The sequence below is a fragment of the Chenopodium album genome, chromosome 14 (assembly GCF_948465745.1).
Source record: "Chenopodium album chromosome 14, dcCheAlbu1.1, whole genome shotgun sequence".
In the NCBI taxonomy this organism is placed as follows: domain Eukaryota; kingdom Viridiplantae; phylum Streptophyta; class Magnoliopsida; order Caryophyllales; family Amaranthaceae; genus Chenopodium; species Chenopodium album.
Window position 1 is genome coordinate 16,668,966 of NC_137847.1, and position 22,127 is coordinate 16,691,092.

Sequence of the window (22,127 nt, forward strand, 5' to 3'; positions counted from 1 at the left end):
ACTTCTTTGATTGTTCTTGGCGACTTCATATCCAAGACGGCTTGAACTTATTCGGGATTGGTCTCAATTCCACGCTGATCAATCAGGAATCCGAGAAATTTGTCGGACTCAACACAAAAGACACACTTCTTTGGATTTAAAATCATTTTATACCGCCTGAGTTCGGTGAATGTTTCTCGGAGATCTTTCAAATGGTCGGCCGGCTCTTTTGATTTGACAATCATGTCATCAATGTACGCCTCCATGTTCCGGCCGAGCTGATCACTAAAGACCGTATTAACAAGTCTCTAAAAAGTAGCAGGGGCGTTCTTAAGGCCGAACGACATGACTTTATAACAGTACAACCCCTGCTCGGTCACAAATGCGATTTTTTCTTGATCTTCCTCCTATAGAGGGATCTGATGGAATCCAGAGTATGCGTCCATAAAGCTCATTAGGGCATGCCCGGCCGTAGAGTCAACCAAACGGTCGATCTTAGGCAAGGGAAAGCTATCCTTAGGACATGCCTTGTTCAAATCAGTATAATCCACGCACATTCTCCAAGCCCCATTTGGCTTTTTCACAAGGACTACGTTAGCTACCCAATTAGGGTAGTAGCATTGCTGAATAAAACCAGCGTCCAGCAGCTTTTTTACTTCTGTTGCGGCCGCCTGATTCCGTTCTTCTCCGTGGTTTCTTTTCTTCTGGCGGACATGTTTAATGACCGGATTCACAGCCAGCTTGTGCACGACCAGGCCTGAGCTTATACCTAGCATTTAACTAACTTCAAATGCAAACACATCCTTGAACTCTCTCAGTAACTGGATTAAATCGTCTCCAAGAAGACTCACAGCTATAGTGCCTACCCTGACTGTCCAATCAGGTTGATCGGGGTCAAGCACTATATCTTGGTGATCGCCGGCCGGTTGGGGCCTTAACTCTTCTGGCCGGCCGACGGTCAGTAACTGCTATGCTTGGTCAGTCATGGTCGACTTGCGCTTCTGGTCGACCTGGTATGCTTGGAGTGACACATTTTCGGCTTTTGACTCGGACGAATTTCCCTGTCCGCGTATTGTTGGCTTTACTGCTAGCTGATTACACTCCCTAGCCATTTTTTGACTTCCTTGGATTGAATCAATTTTCCCATCCGACCTCTCAAACTTTAACAACATCAAATGAGGGATGATTACTGCCTTTGCTGCGTTTAGTGTGGGGCAGCCGAGTATGACATTATAGCCAGTGAGCTCTTTGACCACTAGGAAATGGACAACCATGTCCCTTCCTTCCCCCTTCTGCCCAAATCGGACGGGCAAGTCTATCTGTCCAACTGGATGAATGATATTTCCCCCGAACCCAACCAAAGGGTGGGTGATGTCTTTGAGAGCGTCTTCTGGGAACCTTATATTTTTCAGGGCGGCCAAACTGATGATATCGAACGAGCTGCCCGTATCTATTAGTATCCGGCTGACTTTTAAATTGGCTATATTTATGATAAATACCATGGGGTCATTGTGCAGGACCTTGACCTCACCTCGGTCTGCCTCACTGACCGTTACTTCTGGGAAGGGTTCAACCTTCACCCCTTCAACATGCATCACTTTGCCAAACTTCCAAGCTTCTTGCTTGATTCCTTTCATGGTATGGCCGACTGCACCAAAGCCGCCTGATATTACAACCACTAAACTAGAATCAGTGCTATTTCCATCATCTTCCTTGTCATTTTGCTTTTTCTTTTCGGACTTGTTGTCTGTCCGGGTGTAAGTGAATTTTGATTTCAAAACGTACGAATTCAACATGCCCTTTTCGGCCAGCTTATCCAACAATCTTATCAGGTTGATGCATTCATTCGTGTCATGTCCCACATCCTTGTGGTAAAGACAGTATTTGTTCTTGTTGCGATACTGGGCCGAACTTCTCATCGGTTAAGGCTTTTCAAACTCAAACTTATTCTTAATTTCCATCAGGATAGAGTAACAATTTTTGGTGAACTTGTATTGCGGTTCGTACATCTTGACCTTGTTTGACTTTGGCTGCTGACCGTCCGCCATCCATACTTCCTTTCGCTTGTTTCCTTCTTTTCTCTTTCCGGCCGAGTCTTGCTGAGAAGATTGCTTTTTCTCAGCCCCCTTGGCCGGCTGTTCTGCTGTAGTAAGCGAACAAAAATTAGCTGCTTCAATATAGGCCTCGGCTTCCTGCAGAACGCCTACGTATGTCCGAACCTTTTTCCTTACCAAGTCAAATTGAAAGCCATTATGCCTTAGCCCCCGAAGAAATTTCGAATAGGCCATTTCATCCGGCAGGTTCTGAATTTGGGCTTTTTCTTGATTGAACCTCTGAACGTACGATCGCAAACCTTCACTCTTTCCTTGAACGATAGTAGGCAAGTTAAGGCTTCCTCCGGGGAATATTGTAAGAAAAGTTTCCAACAAACAGTAGGCTGAGAGTGGTGAAGCAATTAATGCACCCGGCCAGCAGGCTATTAAACCAGTCCTGCGCCATGCCCTTAAGGGTGGCCGGGAAGCACCTACACCACGTGGCATCGTCCACACTTTGCAAATACACCAGATTTCGGTATGAGGTGATGTGTTCTTCTGGGTTGCCTGTACCATCATAGGCGCCCACAAGTACACTTTTCAGCTTTGCTGGTTGAGGAGAGTTGAGAATTTCTTGAGAAAACGGAGGTGGCTTGTCACCAAGATTTAACAAGCGCATTTGCCAGTCAATAGGCTGAGGTTGTGCGGCTGTCTCGGCCAGATATGGTGTCGGGTTGAACGGCTGACCATATTGCCCGTACTGTCCGAAGACGGGGGGTTAGGCGGCAGAATAGGATTGAAATTCTTGGGTGTCTGATACTGAAACGGTTGAATTGGAATAGGAGTTTGAGTACGAACAGCTTGGCTCCCACTGGTCTTGGCCGAGCTGGTATGTTGGGAAAGAGAGTGGTTAGAGAATTCATCCGGCATTGTGGGAGTAGAGGCTGTATCCAAATAGGCTGCACTTTCCTTTGCCTATGCCGGACGTAATCCCTTGTGTCCCTCCAACGTCTAGACAGCTCATGTTCTTCCCTTTGAGGTTGTCTGGTCTGCCCCCAGCCGACTGTGTTCTCTCAAGAAGCCTAGACAAGTTTATCAGTGGCACCCTAGGGGACCTTTCATGCGGCCGGCGGAATGGGGTATTCCCAGCATCCATAGCATTAGTTGCCTTGCTGTGATTCTTCCTTGGAGCGCCTTCTTCCTCCCTTCTGGACGACTGTCTAGAGGTAGATGGCCTTTTACTCTCGAACTCCTTTCGAAGTTTGTTCAGAGCGGCCTTTAGGGAAGCAACAATAAATGGGGGGTCCTCGGCCTCATGGAATGAGGCAATCAGAGGATCACTAGAATTGATTGTTGCAGCTATGGTCGTCCTGACCAAGGCCAAGGCCGACATTAGGTGTCTGACCATCTATTGCTATTACGGACGAGTATCCCCACAGACGGCGCCAAATGTTTCAGGGTTTTTTTGGAATCCCTCGGGATACTGATCACACTTCACTGGTAATGAGACCCGGACACCTGCAAAACCACGGAACTCCGGTTTATCGGAGATCTGCCTCCGACGATCTAGTGAGTAATCGGAAAACGGAATAAACTAGAGAGAGAAAATAGAGAGGAGTTGGAGCTTTTTGTGCTCTGTTTAATGTTATGTCTCAATCCACCCCTCCTATCATAAATGATTGGGGTATTTATAGGGGTGGGAGATTGTGCCCTTTTAGGGTTTGTACCCCAGATTTCTTTGTCCTAATTGGTTGCGCAATCAGCTGACGACACATGTCAGATGAGGGTGCCGTTTTACGGCATTCTTGGGGTTTGGGCCTCTTGATCTAAGGAGGCCCTTCACTCTCTTTTCAGGTGCTCTTTTTGAGCCTGACACGCGTCATCTTCCCATAGGGACACGTGTCGTCCTTTGACTAGGCCACGTGTCACTACGGGATTGGACTACGTGTAGGGGGTATTTTTACCCTAAACAGTATTAGTGTAGGAAAATGTGGATAAAGTAAGGGAAAAAGTTTTTGAGAGGTGAATAAGTGTAATAATGTGGTGAATAAAGTAAGAGAAATATAATAAGATGATGTGTTTTTAAGTAGATAGGAGGGGTAAAATAATTGCAATATAGTGAGTTAGCCAAAAATGAAATACGTAAATCAAAAGCTAGTAAATTTAATAAAAGGAGAAAAAAACATCTTCAGTCTTCAGACTCTTCACCTTACTAGCTGTTGTTTGTTCATTTGCACGAATGACTGAATCAATTTTGCTCTTATTACCCATTATTTCAGAAAAATATGCTCTTTTTGTACAGGATACAACTACTGAAATGAACGGAAAAAAAATTTGCTAAATTTTTACAAATGATTATATATTACTCCGTAACCGATTGTACATTGTAAAGTACAATGCAATACTGGGACTTTCTGATGAATCTGAGCCGCTTGTATCAGCATTAGCATGTTTGTTCGACAAAAGCTTCGGAAATATCTTTTTCGTCATGAGCAATCCCTTCGCTTTATGAAGGGCAGTCTTGGTCAACACTAGGTCTACCTTCTATGAATTTCTCACTTCTCTTCCTCTCCAACTTCAAAGATATACATACTGGTATGGACTTCTAAATTTACATTCAAAGGAAGCACCTCTGGAAAGACCCAGACGGAAACTTAGTAGACAAACCCTGTTTCAAATCCTCAGCGTCAAGTCTTACATTTTGCCGTCCAGCTGACAGATCTGTCTCTCGGACCCAAGGTTTCCAGGGGTGATTCCCCACCCATTCTCCCCCCTCCTGTTTCTGCATCAGCTTTGATTTCTTTTTTGAACGACTTTTCTGAGACTCTTCTTCATGCTTCTGTACCAAGGTCTTCAATCTTTTGGCTTTATTATATTGGCCTATCAAAGCAACATCAATTTCAGAGGTTCTCCTATCTTTGTCTTTAGAGGCAAGTACTGCTGCCACATTTTAGGCTTCTAAGTAACTGCACAAATGACAGAGAAACAAGGAATCAGACCTCCAAAGCACTAATGAAGATATATCAGACTAATAACACAGATGTCTTTAGATTTATACTTAGTCTTCGCCTTCTAAGCACGGCCTGAAGGGGTGTCTGTCCAAGCACTGGTATTGCCGCACCCGTCTTTGGTAGTTCTACTGAAGTTCGCAGTGTGCGTAGGCAACGCTGAAATAGCAACCAAATGTAATTCAGTCACAGAGCAAGATACAAGAGATGGTAAATCAGAAACAGAAGCAGTGTTATAAGTTAGGGTGTATCCACTCAGTAATTAATAAGATTTGATCTATGACACAAAAACAAACTAGATGTTGCAGTCTGAAATTTCCCATAACTAGGCTCCACCCTGAGCAGATACAAATAAGCAGCAAGAGAGAAAGATAAATAGGCTTCAGTCCTCATTGATACTATCAATAGTGAAACCAAAAGCAGAATGCTATTCTAATACTAAACAAAACTTTTAAACCCTCATAGCTATGTAAATATGACATTTAAATTTAACTAGAACATACTGAAATCTTGTCCAAATCATTACAACATTCAGATTAATATGAATGTCCCTTTGCTTCTTACGTATTGACAGTAACTATGCTACTTTATGCCTTCCTAATCAAATGTCAATAAAATCTGCCAGCAATTGGAATAATAAGAGGCCGCATAAAGAGTCCTTATATTGCTCAACTACTTAAGTATGAGGCAACATCGTACAAACCCAACTACTTTGAAAGGTTTTTGGCATAATACACATTGCTCAAGATACAACACATGACTCACAAAATCTCAAGAATACTCATAATGAACTAAGGAACTCTACTAAATATATGCACTACGTAATAGTCTCATAGACACCCTACTTAAAGGAAAAAAAAAATACATGCTAGACAATAAACCGAAGGAAAATTTGTCAATAATAATCAAACCTTTGCTCGATCTTCCCAAAATAAGCAAAACTTTTGATTAACCCAGAGTAAGTTGACCTTTATGGGGTATTTTCTCAAAATAAGTCATGACCGGTTTCTTTTAAGTGTAAGCGGTTGTTTGGGTTGCTTATGCCACATGTCATTGTGTGGTTGACCAATTTTTAAAAATTTAATTAAAATGTATTATTTTAATTAATTTTAAAATGTTGTAAAATTTTTTTTTTTTAAAAAAAAACACTTTTTCAAGATAAAATAAAAAACCCTTAATTTTTTAATACCCCCAGGGGATGTGGTTTGTGCAGTGGCTGGCGGAGATGGGGGTGGAGCGCTGGTATGCGGTGGGTTTTTTTTTTTTTTTTTTTTTTTTATTTTTAATACAATTTAATTAATCATCAAATATAAAATAAGAAAAAAATTAATTAGAATTAGGAAAAAAGTGACTTATTTTGTAGGTTGTAGGTCATCTGACTTATTTAAAGAAAATACCCAATAAAGGTCAACTTACTCTGAGTTAATCAAAAGGTTTGCTTATTTTGGGAAGACCGAGCAAAGGTTTGCTTATTTTTGACAAATTTTCCTAAACCAAATGAGAAAGCAACAAACATATATACAATATTCAATTTTAATTGTGAAATGGTTTGGATAAGAAAGGTTTAATGTACATCAAACCAATACTAACCTATTTTAATATATTTGAATAATCAACTTGTTTTAAAATAAACAAAAAATGATATACTATATTAACATAGGGTTATACTATATTAATCTACAAAAAAGGTTCATACTATAATCATACCTTTCTCTCAGGAGGTAAGGTTGTCATCCATTCATCTCGTTTTGGTGGAGCTTTCACTTCCAACTCTGCAAGCAACACGTCATCCCCTTCCATAGCCAAACCTATTAATAAAGCAAGATATGACTCAATAAGAGGCTGCATAAGTGCATAATACAAAATTCTCCCCAAAAAAGAAAAAAGGATAGTCTGGTGTGCAAGATGCACTTCATTAATAGCCCTCTGCTCAATGCCCTATTGAAGCATCAATGAAGCTTCATACTGTCTTCACTCTCAATAATTCGTCTAGTTAGAACAAGTTAGACTCAATACTTCTAAAAAAATCATGTTGTTCCACTTCTTCGAAATCAACTGAAATTTGATACAGCACTGGAAAGCTGAAACTGGGACAGAAGATGAAAATCAAATTGGCTACAGTAGAGTTATGTATTGAAAAGTGTATGTTTTTCCTTTTCCTTCTTTGACAAATAAAATGTAGTGTATCCTAATATAATTTTAAAGGTCTCTCACCTTGTGACTGTCTCCATAGGGCAGCCTCCCGCATTGATCTCAATTCCACCTACAGCATCCAAACACTTTTATTAATGATATATATTAAAATATATAAATGTCTACCTGAAGTTTAAGTATAAAAGGCAATACCTTCATTTCTTCATCTTTCTTTTTCTTGATTTTATCATCTAATGCTTTTCTCTGCAAAAATGAAAAGGATTAATTCAAATGGACAGTAAATACTCTCCAGCAGTCACAGTAAAAAATGACAGTGGCTTATATTGTTTGAATCACTTAATATTTTCATTTTATCACAACTTATTTCAGAAATGATTTTCACTATGTGCTTTTTAGAGACAGTAGCTCAATGTTTTGGGACACCGCTTTTTAGGCTAGACATAAGAAAATTTAACAAGTTTGTTGCTATACCCGATCGGATACTAATGATGTCTACAATTTGACTGAGGGGCAATTTTATCAATAGATAGATGGGGCTGGGATAATAGAATCAAGTAAACCATGTTACAGAAGACACTCACCTTATCTGGATCTTGCAGATCTTTGAAAGCCTCGTTCAGTTTACTGAAAGCTTGGTCAGCTTGTGGATGAGAGCATTTGTCTGGATGCATCATCAGTGAGAGTTTCCAATACCTGGAGTGATGAACAAAATGGAAACAATTACTGCACAAAATAGAAGTAGCATATCAAACGACTGAAATCACCCACAAACATGGTGAGCAAATTACAATTAATCAACATAATCACAGCCAAAAAAAAATTTGAGCGCAATTGCACAAAATCCAACAGGCACATGTGAATGACAATGAAAACATGGAAAACAGGTAATTATTACAAAATCATCAAGTTGTGTCCCTAGATTAGACTCATCTAAAAATTATCAAAACCCTTACACAATTTGACAAGGGAAATAAACACGTCATCAAGTGCCTAACCCTAGATCAAATAAAATTTATATAACCTAAACAAACCAAATACAAGTATAAGGTAAGCAAAGGGTTGAACCGCAGGGAGAAGCTAATCAATTAAGCTATCTCGGGACGAAGAACGGAATTATCTAAGAGATTAAAGCTAAGAGTGAAATGAACTAGAGACAATATAAAAGGGGAATGGGTAGATGTAGGTTTTACTTGAACATGCAATAACATGGGAACAAACCGATTATGAACTAAACATGCATGAATATCGATATAAGGGGGTCCAATCTAGCCACCTTTCGGGGTCAATTGGCTTCTCCTAACATAGCTTCTATGTTTTCACATTAGAACCATATATTGGGAGGTGCAATCAAGTAACAATTGATACAAATGAACTTAGCTAAGTCAACTATCGTTTCATTTAGCAAAGATTCACCCTCAATCAACTAACAACGTGCACTTTGCAAAAAGATCAAAGAACAATCAAGCATGTAAAGACTTTAATCACAATCAACTTGAATCCCAACACTAAAAACATGAACAAATTTCAACTACATCATCCCCACACCCTTGGCTAGATAACTACTCACTATCCATAGCAATCAACAAGTCAATCATGAAATTAACAAGCAAAGGCATGATTAATGAGTAATTAACAAAGCAAAAGCAATCTAAAACAAAATCAAATAGCAAAGTAAAGAGAAAAGAGTAAGGAAATGTTCATTCATTAAAGTTGAAGTTTTACAAAGAGGTTGATTAAGGTTCTTCTTCAAAATCCAAGCTTAACAATGGAGGAATCCACACTTTCTCTCTCTAAAATGCCAAAACAAATGGCGTTTCTCTCTCCAGATTAAGCTAAAAATCAGAAAATCAAGCTAAGCTAATCTAACTCCCTAAAACGTTCTAAAGAGGGACTTAAATAGTCCGTACAAAGTCGATTCTAATCGGGAAATGGTCCATGGGTAGGTTCGACCGAACCTCCCTGCTCCTGGTGTAGTCGAACTTTAGGGGTTCGGCCTCTCCTGCAAAAACGCTGAAAACTGGTTTAAAACTGCTTCATTTGCACCTTGGAGATTCGGTCAAACTCAAAAGTTTGACCACACCATGGTTCGACCGAACCTCTGGGGGGTTCGACTACACCTCTCTTGAACTTGCTTCCCTTGCTTCCTCTTGATCTTGCTTCCTCTCCTTCCCTTTGCTCCTCTTGATCTAGAACCTCTCCTTTTCAAGACCATGGTTCCTATAAAACACAAACGAGGAAACCAAGGTAGAAAATAGACAAAGGAAATAAAAACTAGGAAAGTATACGAACAAAAGAAAGAACAACTAAAGATAAGAAAAAGGGGATAAACAAGCTATAAGTATGGGAGAATAACCGTTAAAATGAGCCCTTAATCGTGGCATAAATGCCACTCATCAACTTCCCCCACACTTGCCTCTTGCTTGTCCTCAAGCAAAGAAAGCTAGAAAAGGCTAAATCTAACAAAGAAAAACCGAATTTGCTTTTAGCGCAAGCAACAAGCCATTTAAACCTCAAGGTCGCCGATGAGGACGAGTTGTGATCTCGTGAGGATTTCGAAAGAGCTTACCCCACATATATCACAAAATTGCGTTCAAGACAAACCAAAAGTCGGAAACAAGAGAATGAATTAATAAGTACACGCAAATCATAGTCAAATCAAGCTTTTAAAGGCAACAAGCATAAGTGGATGACAAGCTTTCTAAGTGGTAAAAGTAAGCATGCAAGGGGATGCCAATGGTTAATTGAAGGATAAATCATGCTAAGCATAGAGAACTCTAACATGCACCACTCCTCCCGCATTCCATACAATCTTACCGCGTTCCCTCATCTAGATTCAAATCTTCCCTTAGAGGTAGCGTCTCATGACTCCACGAAGGAGCCGGAACAAAGATAAAACAATACAAAATAGGGAAACCCGACATCTTTCCAAGTCATGCTCTCTCCATATACTTGAAATCTAGCTCCCTCTACCGACTAGTGACTCAACTACCCCAAGTCAAAAGAGCATTAAGAGGGTTGTAACGTTGGTTTGGGGTGAAGGTGTGGGAAAAATTTAGAAATTGGTGCTCAGCCTAATCGTGAAGCGAAGGGTGATCAAGCCTCTTTTCCAAAATCAAACATCTACCAATTTTCAAACTACAGTGCCATAAACTTGAATTACGTTGCCAAGTATTTTTGAATTTTCATTTTTCCTCTTTTATCATCATACAACAACTCTTTACTCTTTCTTTTGTTTTGTTTTTTTTTTTTTTTTTTTTTTTTTTGCAAACTTTCTCTTGTTTTTTTTTTCAATGTCCTTGACATTTATAACTATGGACGGCTTTTTCTAGGATTTGCAGTTGCTTTTATTGAACAAACATTGGCAACATCACTATTTCACTTTCCATTTAGAACCATTACCTTCCACATTTCAAATCAAAACTTCAATAATCTTTCGCGGCTTGAGCTTCACGATCCTAAGGGCGAAAGTAAAACAAAAGGCCGTGGGCTTGTAATGTGATATAATCAAGGAGGGAAAGGTTCAACATGGCAAGCAAAAGGGGCAAATGCAACCAAAAATACAAGAGACAAAAAAAATAAAAGCTAATCCTAGAAAACAAAATAGTCACCGAATGAAGAATGCTCTTTGTCATCCCTAAATTAGTTCGGTCGCGATCTCGGGAAGCTAGACACCAAGTTCTAAATCTAAGCATGCCTTGGTAAGGATCCTTTGCCGCTTTTACAAAAATTGTTGGAGGCTTGAACAATGAAACTCACATCGGGTTACAAAAACTACCTCTAAGGCTTCAAATCCCCTAATGAGAGCAACTCCTTCTTACGACAAACAAGTGAATTTGGATTCGATGGGCCTTACGAGTTCTGAACCGACTACCTTAGCAAGAACTTATTCTAGAGTCAACCAATGGCAATCCCGAACCGTGCAAACTTATAACATTTAGGAAGCAAGACATTCAAACACACGAGTCAACTTTTATTATGTTTAAAATGAAAATGAAACAACTAGAGTTTGCATGGTTTGTCTTGGACAAAAAGGGAAGATTTTTTTATTTTTTATTTTATTTTTTAATTTTTTTTAATAAAGAGAAAATGAGTATAAAAGTAGTAAGAGGCAAGTAAGCACATAATTCACAATCGACAAACAATGATCGTTCGGCATCATACCAACGATCACCATATTTCGTAGAATCAAATTCAAACAACCTCGAACAATCAACTCCATCCTAATCTAACTAACTATGCACACAAAAGGAAATAAAAGAAAGTAAGAAAAGGTCTCACTAGCGCTGTCAATTCGGGTAAACGGGTCGGGTAAGAGTGGGTCGGGTCAACTCGGGTCGAGTCAATTCGGGTTAATGCCGTAACCTATGCGGGTTGGGTTCGGGTTGGGTCATGCTTGAGTCGGGTCACGTCGGGTCATACATCTTATCGGGTTTGGGTCGGGTTTAGGTCGGGTTAATAACAGGTCGGGTGAACAATAGATCGGGTTTAATTCGGGTTTTCACGGGTTAAAACGGGTTAGTGTAATTCTCGGGTTCGAATCGGGTTCGGTTCAAGTCAATAATTTGCGAGTTAGAATCAGGTCGGGTCATTCTTGGGTTTGAGTTGGGTTCGGTTCAAGTTAATAATTTGCATGTTATAATCAGGTCGGGTCATTTTCAAGTCGATTCATTCTCGGGTTCAAGTTGGGTTCGGTTCAAGTCAATAATTTGCGGGTTATAGTCAGGTTGGGTCATTTCAAAGTCGGGTCATTCTCGGGTTCAAGTCGGGTTATGTTCAAGTCAATAATTTGCGGGTTACAATGAGGCCAGGTCATTTCCAAGTCGAGTCATAATAGGGTTCAACTAACTATAAATAGATAATTATCATTTTTATCAAGCTAATTATTTCCTTTGACAATAATATATATGGCAACATACTAGGGAACTATAGTCTATAATTTAGGAAGATAATTATCTCCTTTGACCATACAACAAATATATATACTATATTTAACTCTTAAATTTGGGGATGATGCTCCTTTCTTTTGCTGGCCTGTACCGACTTGGTCTCCCTAGACAAAACGCTTTGATCAACAATAATAAGGTGGTCTAAATTGAATTTAAGGTGATTTGAAATCGGGTCAGGAATAATTTGGGTTAAATTTAGGTCGGGTCAATAACAAGTCGTGTTGATTTCGAGTCGGGTTAGTAACAGATCGGGTTGAATTTTTGGGTCGGTTAGTAATAGGTCGAGTAAAATTCGGGTCGGGTCAATAACAAGTCGGGTTGAATTTGGGTCGGGTCAATAACAAGTCGGGTTGATTTCGGGTCGAGTTTGTAACATGTCGGGTTAAATTCGGGTCGGGTTAGGAATGGGTCGGGTTGAATTCAGGTTGGGTTAGTAACAAGTCGGGTCAAATTCGGGTTTTGACGGGTTAAAACGGGTTTGGGTCAATTTTGGTTCAAGTCGGGTTCGGTTCAGGTCAATAATTTATGGGTTACATTCGGGTCGGGTCATCTCCAGGTCGGTTCATGATCGGGTTCGGGTCTCACATACTCGGGTCAACTCGGGTCTAGGGTTGGTTTCAGGTCGGGTTTGGGTCACCATTTTTTCGGGTTCAAATGGGTTAGTTAATAATCGGGTTCGGGTCGGTATTTCGAGTCGGGTCAGCTTTTGACAGCTCTAGGTCTCACCATGCCGCTTGAATCATAACACAAGCTAAATATTGCAATCTCACCAAGGTTTTCGGAGCTTGAGTTGTTCCTAACCTTTCTCTTGTGTCTCCGTTCTTCAAGCTGCAAGGAGATTAAACCAAAAAGAAAGAAAACTACAACTAAACAAGAAAAAGGTTAGTAAACAAAAGAAAATGACTAACAAAAACCTTGAGTTGTAGTTTTCTTTCTTTTTCGTTTAATCTCCTTGCAGATTGAAGCATGTAGACACAAGAGAAAGGTCCTAGCGACTTAAGCTCCGAAAACCTTGGTGAGATTGCAATAATTTAGCTTGTGTTATGATGATAAAAGAGGGAAAATGAAAATTCAAAAATACTTGGCAACATAATTCAAGTTTATGGCAATGTAGTTTGAAAATTGTAGATATTTGATTTTGGAAAAGAGGCTTGATCACCCTTCGCTTCACGATTAGGCTAAGTACCAATTTCCAAATTTTTCCCACACCTTCACCCCAAGCCAACGTTACAACCCTCTTAATGCTTTTTTGACTTGAGGTAGTTGAGTCACTAGTCGATGGAAGGAGCTAGATTTCAAGCATATGGAGAGAGCATGACTTGGTAAGATGTCAGGTTTCCCTATTTTGTATTGTTTTATCTTTGTTCCGGCTCCTTCGTGGAGTCATGAGACGCTACCTCCAAGGGCAGATTTGAATCTAGATGAGGGAACGCAGTAAGATTGTATGTAATGCGGGAAGAGTGGTGCATGTTAGAGTTCTCTATGCTTAGCATGATTTATCCTTCAATCAACCATTGGCATCCCCTTGCATGCTTACTTTTACCACTTAGAAAGCTTGTCATCCACTTATGCTTGTTGCCTTTAAAAGCTTGATTTGACTATGATTTGCGTGTACTTATTAATTCATTCTCTTGTTTCCGACTTTTGGTTTGTCTTGAACGCAATTTTGTGATATATGTGGGGTAAGCTCTTTCGAAATCCTCACGAGATCACAACTCGTCCTCATCGGCGACCTTGAGGTTTAAATGGCTTGTTGCTTGCGCTAAAAGCAAATTCGGTTTTTCTTTGTTAGATTTAGCCTTTTCTAGCTTTCTTTGCTTGAGGACAAGCAAGAGGCAAGTGTGGGGGAAGTTGATGAGTGGCATTTATGCCACGATTAAGGGCTCATTTTAACGGTTATTCTCCCATACTTATTGCTTGTTTATACCCTTTTTCTTATCTTTAGTTGTTCTTTCTTTTGTTCGTATACTTTCCTAGTTTTTACTTCCTTTGTCTATTTTCTACCTTGGTTTCCTCGTTTATGTTTTATAGGAACCATGGTCTTGAAAAGGAGAGGATCTAGATCAAGAGGAGCAAAGGCAAGGAGAGGAAGCAAGATCAAAAGGAAGCAAGGGAAGCAAGTTCAAGAGAGGTGTGGTCGAACCTTTCAGAGGTTCGGTGGAACCATGATGTGGTCAAACTTTTCAAAAGTTTGACCGAACATCCAAGGTGAAAATGAAGCAGTTTCAAACCAGTTTTCAGCGTTTTTTTAGGAGGAGCCGAACCCCCAAAGTTCGACCACACCAGGAGCATGGAGGTTCGGTCAAACCTACCCATGGTCCGACCGAACCTACCCAGAGTCCGACCAAACCTACCCAGTGTTCGGTCGGACCATTTCCTGATTAAGTCCCTCTTTAGAACGTGTTCGGTCGGACCATTACAGCCGACTTTGTACGGACTATTTAAGTCCCTCTTTAGAACGTTTTCGGGAGTTAGAAACACCATTAGTTTTCTGATTTTTAGCTTAATCTGGAGAGAGAAACACCATTAGTTTTGGCATTTTAGAGAGAGAAAGTGTGGATTCCTCCATTGTTGAGCTTGAATTTTGAAGAAGAAGCTTAATCAACCTCTTTGTAAAATTCAACTTCAATGAATGAGCATTTCCTTACTCTTTTCTCTTTACTTTGCTATTTGATTTTGTTTTAGATTGCTTTTGCTTTGTTAATTACTCATTAAGCATGCCTTTGCTTATTAATATCATGATTGACTTGTTGATTGCTATGGATAGTGAGTAGTTATCTAGCCAAGGGTGTGGGGATGATGTAGTTAGAATTTGTTCATGTTTTTAGAGTTGGGATTCAAGTTGATTGTGATTAAAGTCCTTACATGCTTGATTGTTCTTCGATCTTCTAGCAAAGTGCACGTTGTTAGTTGATTGAGGATGAATCTTTGCTAAATGAAACGGTAGGTTACTTAGTTAATTTCATTTGTATCGATTGTTACTTGATTGCACCTCCCAATATATGGTTCTAATGTGAAAACATAGAGGTTATCTTAGGAGAAGCCAATTGACCCCGAAAGGTGGCTAGATTGGACCCCCTTATATCAATAGTCATGCATGTTTAGTTCATAATCGATTTGTTCCCATGTTATTGCATGTTTAAGTAAAACCTATATTTCCCCATTCCCCTTGGTGTTCTCTTTATATTGTTTCTAGTTCATTTCACTCTTAGCTTTAATCTCTTAGATAATTCCGTTCTTCTTCCCGAGATAGTTTAATTGATTAATAGTGATCACAGTGTTTAGCTTCTCCTTGCGGTTCGACCCTTTGCTTACCTTATACTTGTATTTGGTTCGTTTAGGTTATATAAATTTTATTTGATCTAGGGTTGGCACTTGACGACGTGTTTATTTCCCTTGTCAAATTGGAAGGCGCCGTTGCCGGGGAAAAGAAGAGAAGAAAAAAGGAAGGAGGGGGAGGAAATTGAAAGGGTCCATTTTCTTTCCCCTTTGCTAAATTAAATCCCTCCATTATTGGAGAGATATGGAAGTAAAATGAAAGTTCACCTTCTCCCTCCCCTTACCTCCCTTTTCCTTCCCTCTTTTTCCCTTCCCTCCCTTTCCCCTCACTATTGTTATCCCAAACATAGTGTTAATGTAAAAATCAAACCCTCTAAGTCCATAATTCCATATTGCTCAACTAGGCAATGGGTATTAACCCAGGCAAACCCCAACATATAGTATATAATGCATATAAATCACATTTAAGATAACCTTCTCGGACCCAACCAATATGCTAACATAAATTGTTGGGGATAACCTTTAACGATGTATGGAATATAAGTCCATATGTGCAGCAAGAACATCCCCCCTCACCCCTGAAAACAGCAACAAACTGTATACAAATCACAGTAAACCAATCTTGATACTGTTGTATAGACTCAATAAGATACATAATGAAATCCTCTATGGTTTACGTGTTCCATTTATACAGTAGATGAAATAGAAAATTATTGGAAGCAAAGAAATTTTCAAAAAAAAATCCGTAACTCGTGTTAAGAATCTAAACATGTATTTTCTTCATACACTGCAAAGAAGACTACAATGGCCATTGTAAGGTACGAGAGCCAATTCAAGGTCTAATACACATTGCCCAAGAAGAAAGTTGCTCAGTCATTCCATAATTATATAGTCTGAATCTCTTGTCCCACTTTTTATGTAGCATATGTATGCCTCTTATATCAATTAATCTTAAAAATGAATTTTCAACATTTGAATGAAATTTAGATTCATCACATGTATAGTTACCTATTTGTAAAAACTAAAGACAATTTCTTGCAATAAACTAATATATCTGACCAGTTCACAAGTAAATTATTCTAACAGCAGCAACTAAAAATTACTTCAAGAGGTTATATCTATTATAAGCCACATACCTCTTCTTTATATTAGCAGCAGACATCTTGTGGTTCACTCCCACAATATTATAAGGACTATCTGACTCCACTCCCATGATTCTAGTGACCTGATGCAACAAATTAGCACAATTAGTACATTCATAAGTTTGATGACCAATTCTAATACTAATTTACAATGCTAAAAAAAGTACGCATAATTTAGACTTCAGAAAGTAAAAGTGTAAAACAACCAATAACAGGTATCTCAAGAAAAAAAAAAAAAACTACAGCCAAACAAGAGAGAAACAAATGTTGCAGTCAAGAACCTCTTCAAAACACTCAGCTTCATTAGATGATTCAGCCTCAGTGACAAGAGCGGGAGGTGGTGGCCCAACAAATATTCCGTTCTTATCTTGATTCATCTCAGCATCCCTGCAAAGGTTTATCAACAAATTCAGCTGCAAAGATTTCGAAAAAAAAAAAAAAAACAGAACTAAATTGAACCAATCAACGAAGCAAGTATGCAACCAGCAACACAGAATTCATATACCAACTAAACTGGCCAAATTCAGTATAGGCAAGTGTCACACATTATTTAAGGAAAATTATTACCTAAGCTCAGCCTGAGCTTCAGTCAATTTGGCTGCTGCAGCAAGTAATTCAGCAGATGGCATCTCCGGACCAATTACACTGCAACAATAATCGATCATCAATGAAAATCAATCAATCAATCAATCAATCAAAGCCTTAATCCCAAAAGTGGGGTCGGCTAACATGAACCAAATTTGATTATTCCGTGTAGTCATCAACATAAATCTTTCTCCTCCATCCCTTACGATCCAAAACTTCATCCTCACGTAAATCCATGCACTTCATATCCTTCCTCACTCCTTCCAACCAAGTCATCTTTGGTCTCCCTCTTCCTCGTTTAATCCCTCCATGGTCCCACTCTTCCACTCTTCGCACCGGTGCACCCTCGGGTCTCCGTCTTACATGTCCAAACCAACGCAGACGATTTTCCCTTAATTTATCTACAATGCCCGCCACACCTACTTTCTTGCGAATAACCTCATTTCTGATTCTATCTCTTAAAGTGTTTCCACACATCCACCTTAACATGCGCATTTCCGTAACCTCCATCTTTTTAATATGCTCTTTCTTAGAAGCCCAACATTCTGTACCATAGAGCAACACTGGTCTTATGGCAGTCCTGTAGAATTTTCCCTTCAACTTTAAGGGAATGCTGCGGTCGCATAGCACTCCCGTGGCCGCTCTCCATTTAAGCCACCCTGACTTAATCCTGTGGGTCACGTCTTGATCAATGTCACCATTCTTCTGGATGATCGACCCTAGGTACTTAAAACATTCACTCATGGTCAAATCCTTTCCATCCAAACTCACCACTTCATTGCTTGTCCCCCTCTGAGTGCCAAAACGACATACCAAATATTCAGTCTTACTCCGACTTAGCTTAAACCCTCTAGATTCCAACCTTTGCCTCCATTGCTCCAACTTGACATTAACCCCATCCTTAGTCTCATCCACCAAAACGATATCATCTGCGAACAGCATACACCATGGAACCTCATCTTGAATTGGTCTAGTTAATTCGTCTAGAACTTGACATTAACCCCATCCTTAGTCTCATCCACCAAAACGATATCATCTGCGATCATCAATGAAAAGACGAGGAAAAATTGAAACCGGCATGTTAGCCTAAACAGCGAAAACACTCAATGTAGATAAGCAAGAACTACGAACTTCTTCTCCTTGAAGAAGCTTCACTATTAGGACCTGATATCTGTGAAGCAATGACAGGTCCAACAACTTGTAATGTGGGATGAGCTTTAGACCGTAGCAGGAAAACACTATTACCTTTTTCTTTGAGATTTAAGGAAACAAATAACTTTTTCAAATGCTTCTTTAGTGGCTTTTCATATATTCCTTTGATGTCAACAGCTTGCCCATCATCAATCATTTGTAGAAGCTACATACGCGACAAGAAATACGTAAGCAAAATTTGAGAATAACAATAGTCATTCCGTAGGACCTTAGCTAACCAAATACAACCTCCGTTTTTTTAGTTGACACGTTTTTACTTCAACATTATTCACACACTTTTGACTTTAACACTATTCACACAATTTTCTTTACTGTGTTTTGTTATTTATATGTAACAACAAGCCAACACATAGACATGTGAAATTTTATTTTCGTTGATTAAAGATATTAATGGTTACGTGCATTGATAAACATGACTTAACAAATGTATCAATTAAAAAGAAACAAGGAAGAAATAGATTATTCATGCCAATAAATTGCGAAATTACCTGTTTGAGTTCCTTACCAATAGCAGGGAACTTAAACAAAAGATCCTTGGCAACATTTTGAGCCTCCAAAATTTCTTTTTTCATAGCTCCGTGTTGTTTAATCAAAAGCCTGCAACACATTAACATAAGCAACTAAATATCACTTGATTATCAAAGTTAAATTCCCTAATTTATAAGTTATAACCCATAGTACAAACCCTAAATTGATTAGATTAACAAATCCCTAAATTATGAAATTGACAAATGATGATCAAGAAAGGTTATCTTACTTCAAGGTGCTTCAATGGAGGAGAGAAAGCTCCAGTTCAACCTAGAATTCAGTGGAGGAGAGAAACAGGACCCGTGTAACACCAACGGTAATAATAATCGCAAGGTTAAACCGTTAAAAAGTTGAAATAGGAAAGTTTACTTATTTTGCAAGAAATTTAACCGATTAAAATAAAGTTTATCCCTCGTAATGTTTTTTAAAAAAAGGAAAAATTACAAAAAAAAAAAAATCACCTTTTGTAACACCTGTTTTGTGGAAAAACACGTTATAAAAAATTTCTTGTGAAAACACACCTATAATTACTTTTTTTTTGCGAAATAATACCTTAACCCGGTTTTCGGTGTTTGACTTGGTTTTCCGGCGTTGAACTTTGCACGTGTGGGTCATAAAACCGTCTTCCTTTAGTTTTTCTCTTTTCCTCATCAACACCACCTCACCGCCATCACTGATTCACTACCACCCTCACTAACACCATCTCACCCAATAAATCTACTCCCATGAAAATTCCACCCCCGTTAATTCATCCCAATCCACCCAAAAACCCCACCCCACCTCCTCACACCCTTCCTCCATTGAAGCCCAATAGAGCAAGCACATACAAAAAAAAAAGAATCAAATACCACATTGGTGTACATTGGCCCCTCGAAATTACTCCTAATTCCATTATTGGTGGGCAAAAACGAAGAACCCTAATTTTCAATTACAAACCCTAATTCGAAACCCAACATTATATACAAGAAATTTCAGTAATCACAACAACTTACCTTACTCGAAATTAGGTTAATTGCAACAATTCACGCTTAAAAATGGAGTTTCCTTTGTCAATGGTGAGCAATTGGGGCTTTATTGGAGAAGAAGGTAGGAGAAAGAAATTTGAATTGGAGAAATGGAGGGTAAATTGGGGGGGGGGGGGGAAGAAAAGGGGAAACTGACTGGAACACGTGCTTCTTACGTGCAAGTCAATGCCTGAAAACCAAGTCAAAGGACGAAAACCAGGGTAAGGTGTTAATTCGCAAAATATACATATATATATATATATATATATATATATATATATATATATATATATATATATATATATATATAGAAGTGTTAGAAGATAATGTGAATGTCAATTATTGATTTGATGTTACAATGCTCATATGAGTCCAAACTCTTGTGAACTCATATGGCTATATGTATGTAATTATTGTACTCCTAGTTGAACACTCATGGCTATATAAAGAGTGTCATGCAAATGTAAATGACACAAGAAAATTTACCGGAGCAACACTACCAATTTCCCCATCTTCACTTACTCCTTCTTTATTTCTCTGAATAAAACTTTCTATCGATAAATATTTAGCACGTTATCAGCACCAGTTTCTAGTCAGTTATATTTATACCTACTTCTAAAAATCTATAACAAGTAATACTATCTACTTCTAAATGTTTTGAGGAGTATGCTCTATATTTGCCCATATTTGGAATCCTCTATACCAGAAACTCAAATATTTATTGTATTATATACCTCAAAAACAACGGTGAAAAACAATTCTCTTACCTGTAAAATCATTATATCCTCCTTTGTTTTATTTGTGTTGTTATATTGTTTTTTTTTTGTTTGATTTATGCATGTTACATGCTCATCTCTTACGTAAAGTATTAATTTTTAGTTATTATAATTGCTTAGTAGTAATTCTGCATGCATATTATTAACTAAATTGACAAAAAGATGCAACCTTTTAAATTTATTATTTTTCTTACTTTTACATACTTTTGTGTTTCTTTCCGTTTTCGAACCCATGATCTTTTTTAGATATTAGGGCTCTCGGACCACTATGGCTTGCATTCCCAGTGTGATAACCTTTTACAAATATAAATATATATATTTGGACCATAATTTTTGTCAGTATATTAGACTATTATATGATATTTTTACAGTTGTACAGAATAATAACGGATAAACCTACCTCTATAAAAGGCAGATTTTCTCATGATTTCACCACAAATCCCTTATCCCTTCCTACTTTTTATCCAAAAAAATTTCACCACAAATCACCTAATAATTTTTTCACCCCCTTCTTCTCCGATATGTTCCCCGGCGACGGCAACCAAAACACCCACACCTTCATTTTTGAGGAAGATTTAATGAAGATAAAACAATACTTCCTTCTAATTACGGCGCTTGTAGTTTTATTAGTAACAATATTAATTTTTGTCATTATGTATAAGTAAAACTGTTGTTTCAATGAATACTACAAGAAGGGGGGGGGGGGTTGAATTGTAGTATGAAAGTTTAGCCAAACTTTTTTGCGGAATTAAAACTAAGTAAGCTAAAGGAACAGAAAGATAAACTGAAGGAACTAAAGGATGCAAGAGAGATTTTTAAGTGGAAAACTCCTTGGCCCTAACAAGGAGAAAAACCATGACCACTTGGAATTTTGGGAAAGGAATCTTCACTAGAATAGGGCAAATGGTCCAATTACAAACTAAAGACTCAAACTTCAAGTTCCTCAACGAACTTGAAACCCCGAGGAATAAGTCACCCAACTTGTTACTCTTCTCTTCTCTTTCTCTTCTCTATCTCTCTTCTCTTTCTCTTCTCTTCTCTTTCTCTTCTCTTTCTCTTCTCTTTCTCACATACATAAATTCACTCAAACTTCCCCATTCCCCAAATTACAACTCAAAAGAAAAACAAACTCTAGTACAAGAACATTAAGAACACTCTAATTAACTTGTGTGGAATTGACACTTGACTTGAATTAAAAGTTAGAAACTTTTGTGAGCAAGGGTGAGTTTTTCCGACTGATTTCAAAGACTATTTATAGATTAAATTCGTTTAGGAATAACTTCTTTGTGCAGCAAATCCACTACGCCACTACTCCAACCCACTAAGAAGATCATGTTCCTAAAATTAAGGAAACATGAACTCCTCAATGTGCAAGACCACGACTTGAAGAAGATCATGGAGGAGTAGGCCGCAAGTTTTTAGAAAACGTGGAAGATTTTATTTGCAAAAGATATTTTCAAAAATCAGAATAAATAAAATCT

The 22,127-nt window shown here is 38.5% G+C and overlaps 1 protein-coding gene and 1 pseudogene across 2 annotated transcripts; both read right to left on the minus strand.

Moving 5' to 3' along the window:
* Positions 1-947: 947 nt before the first annotated feature.
* On the minus strand, positions 948-1,898 carry LOC145577846 (uncharacterized). The gene has a single exon (XM_081635278.1). The coding sequence runs from the start codon at positions 1,896-1,898 to the stop codon at positions 948-950; it is 951 nt and encodes a 316-aa protein (XP_081491404.1).
* A 2,412-nt stretch (positions 1,899-4,310) lies between these two features.
* LOC145577847 (uncharacterized) lies at positions 4,311-21,722 on the minus strand (annotated as a pseudogene). The gene is made up of 14 exons (XR_014098837.1): positions 21,642-21,722; positions 20,047-20,060; positions 18,827-18,935; positions 18,254-18,483; positions 17,109-17,186; positions 16,823-16,928; positions 16,536-16,624; positions 7,756-7,867; positions 7,367-7,417; positions 7,235-7,283; positions 6,728-6,828; positions 6,601-6,610; positions 5,071-5,179; positions 4,311-4,978 (listed from the first exon to the last, which is right to left on the minus strand). The product of XR_014098837.1 is annotated as an uncharacterized LOC145577847 (transcript).
* Between the last annotated feature and the right edge of the window lie 405 nt (positions 21,723-22,127).

What these genes read in the sequence shown, in the direction of transcription:
- LOC145577846 (XM_081635278.1), bottom strand. Translation starts at nt 1,898, where the DNA reads ATGAGAAGTTCGGCCCAGTATCGCAACAAGAACAAATACTGTCTTTAC.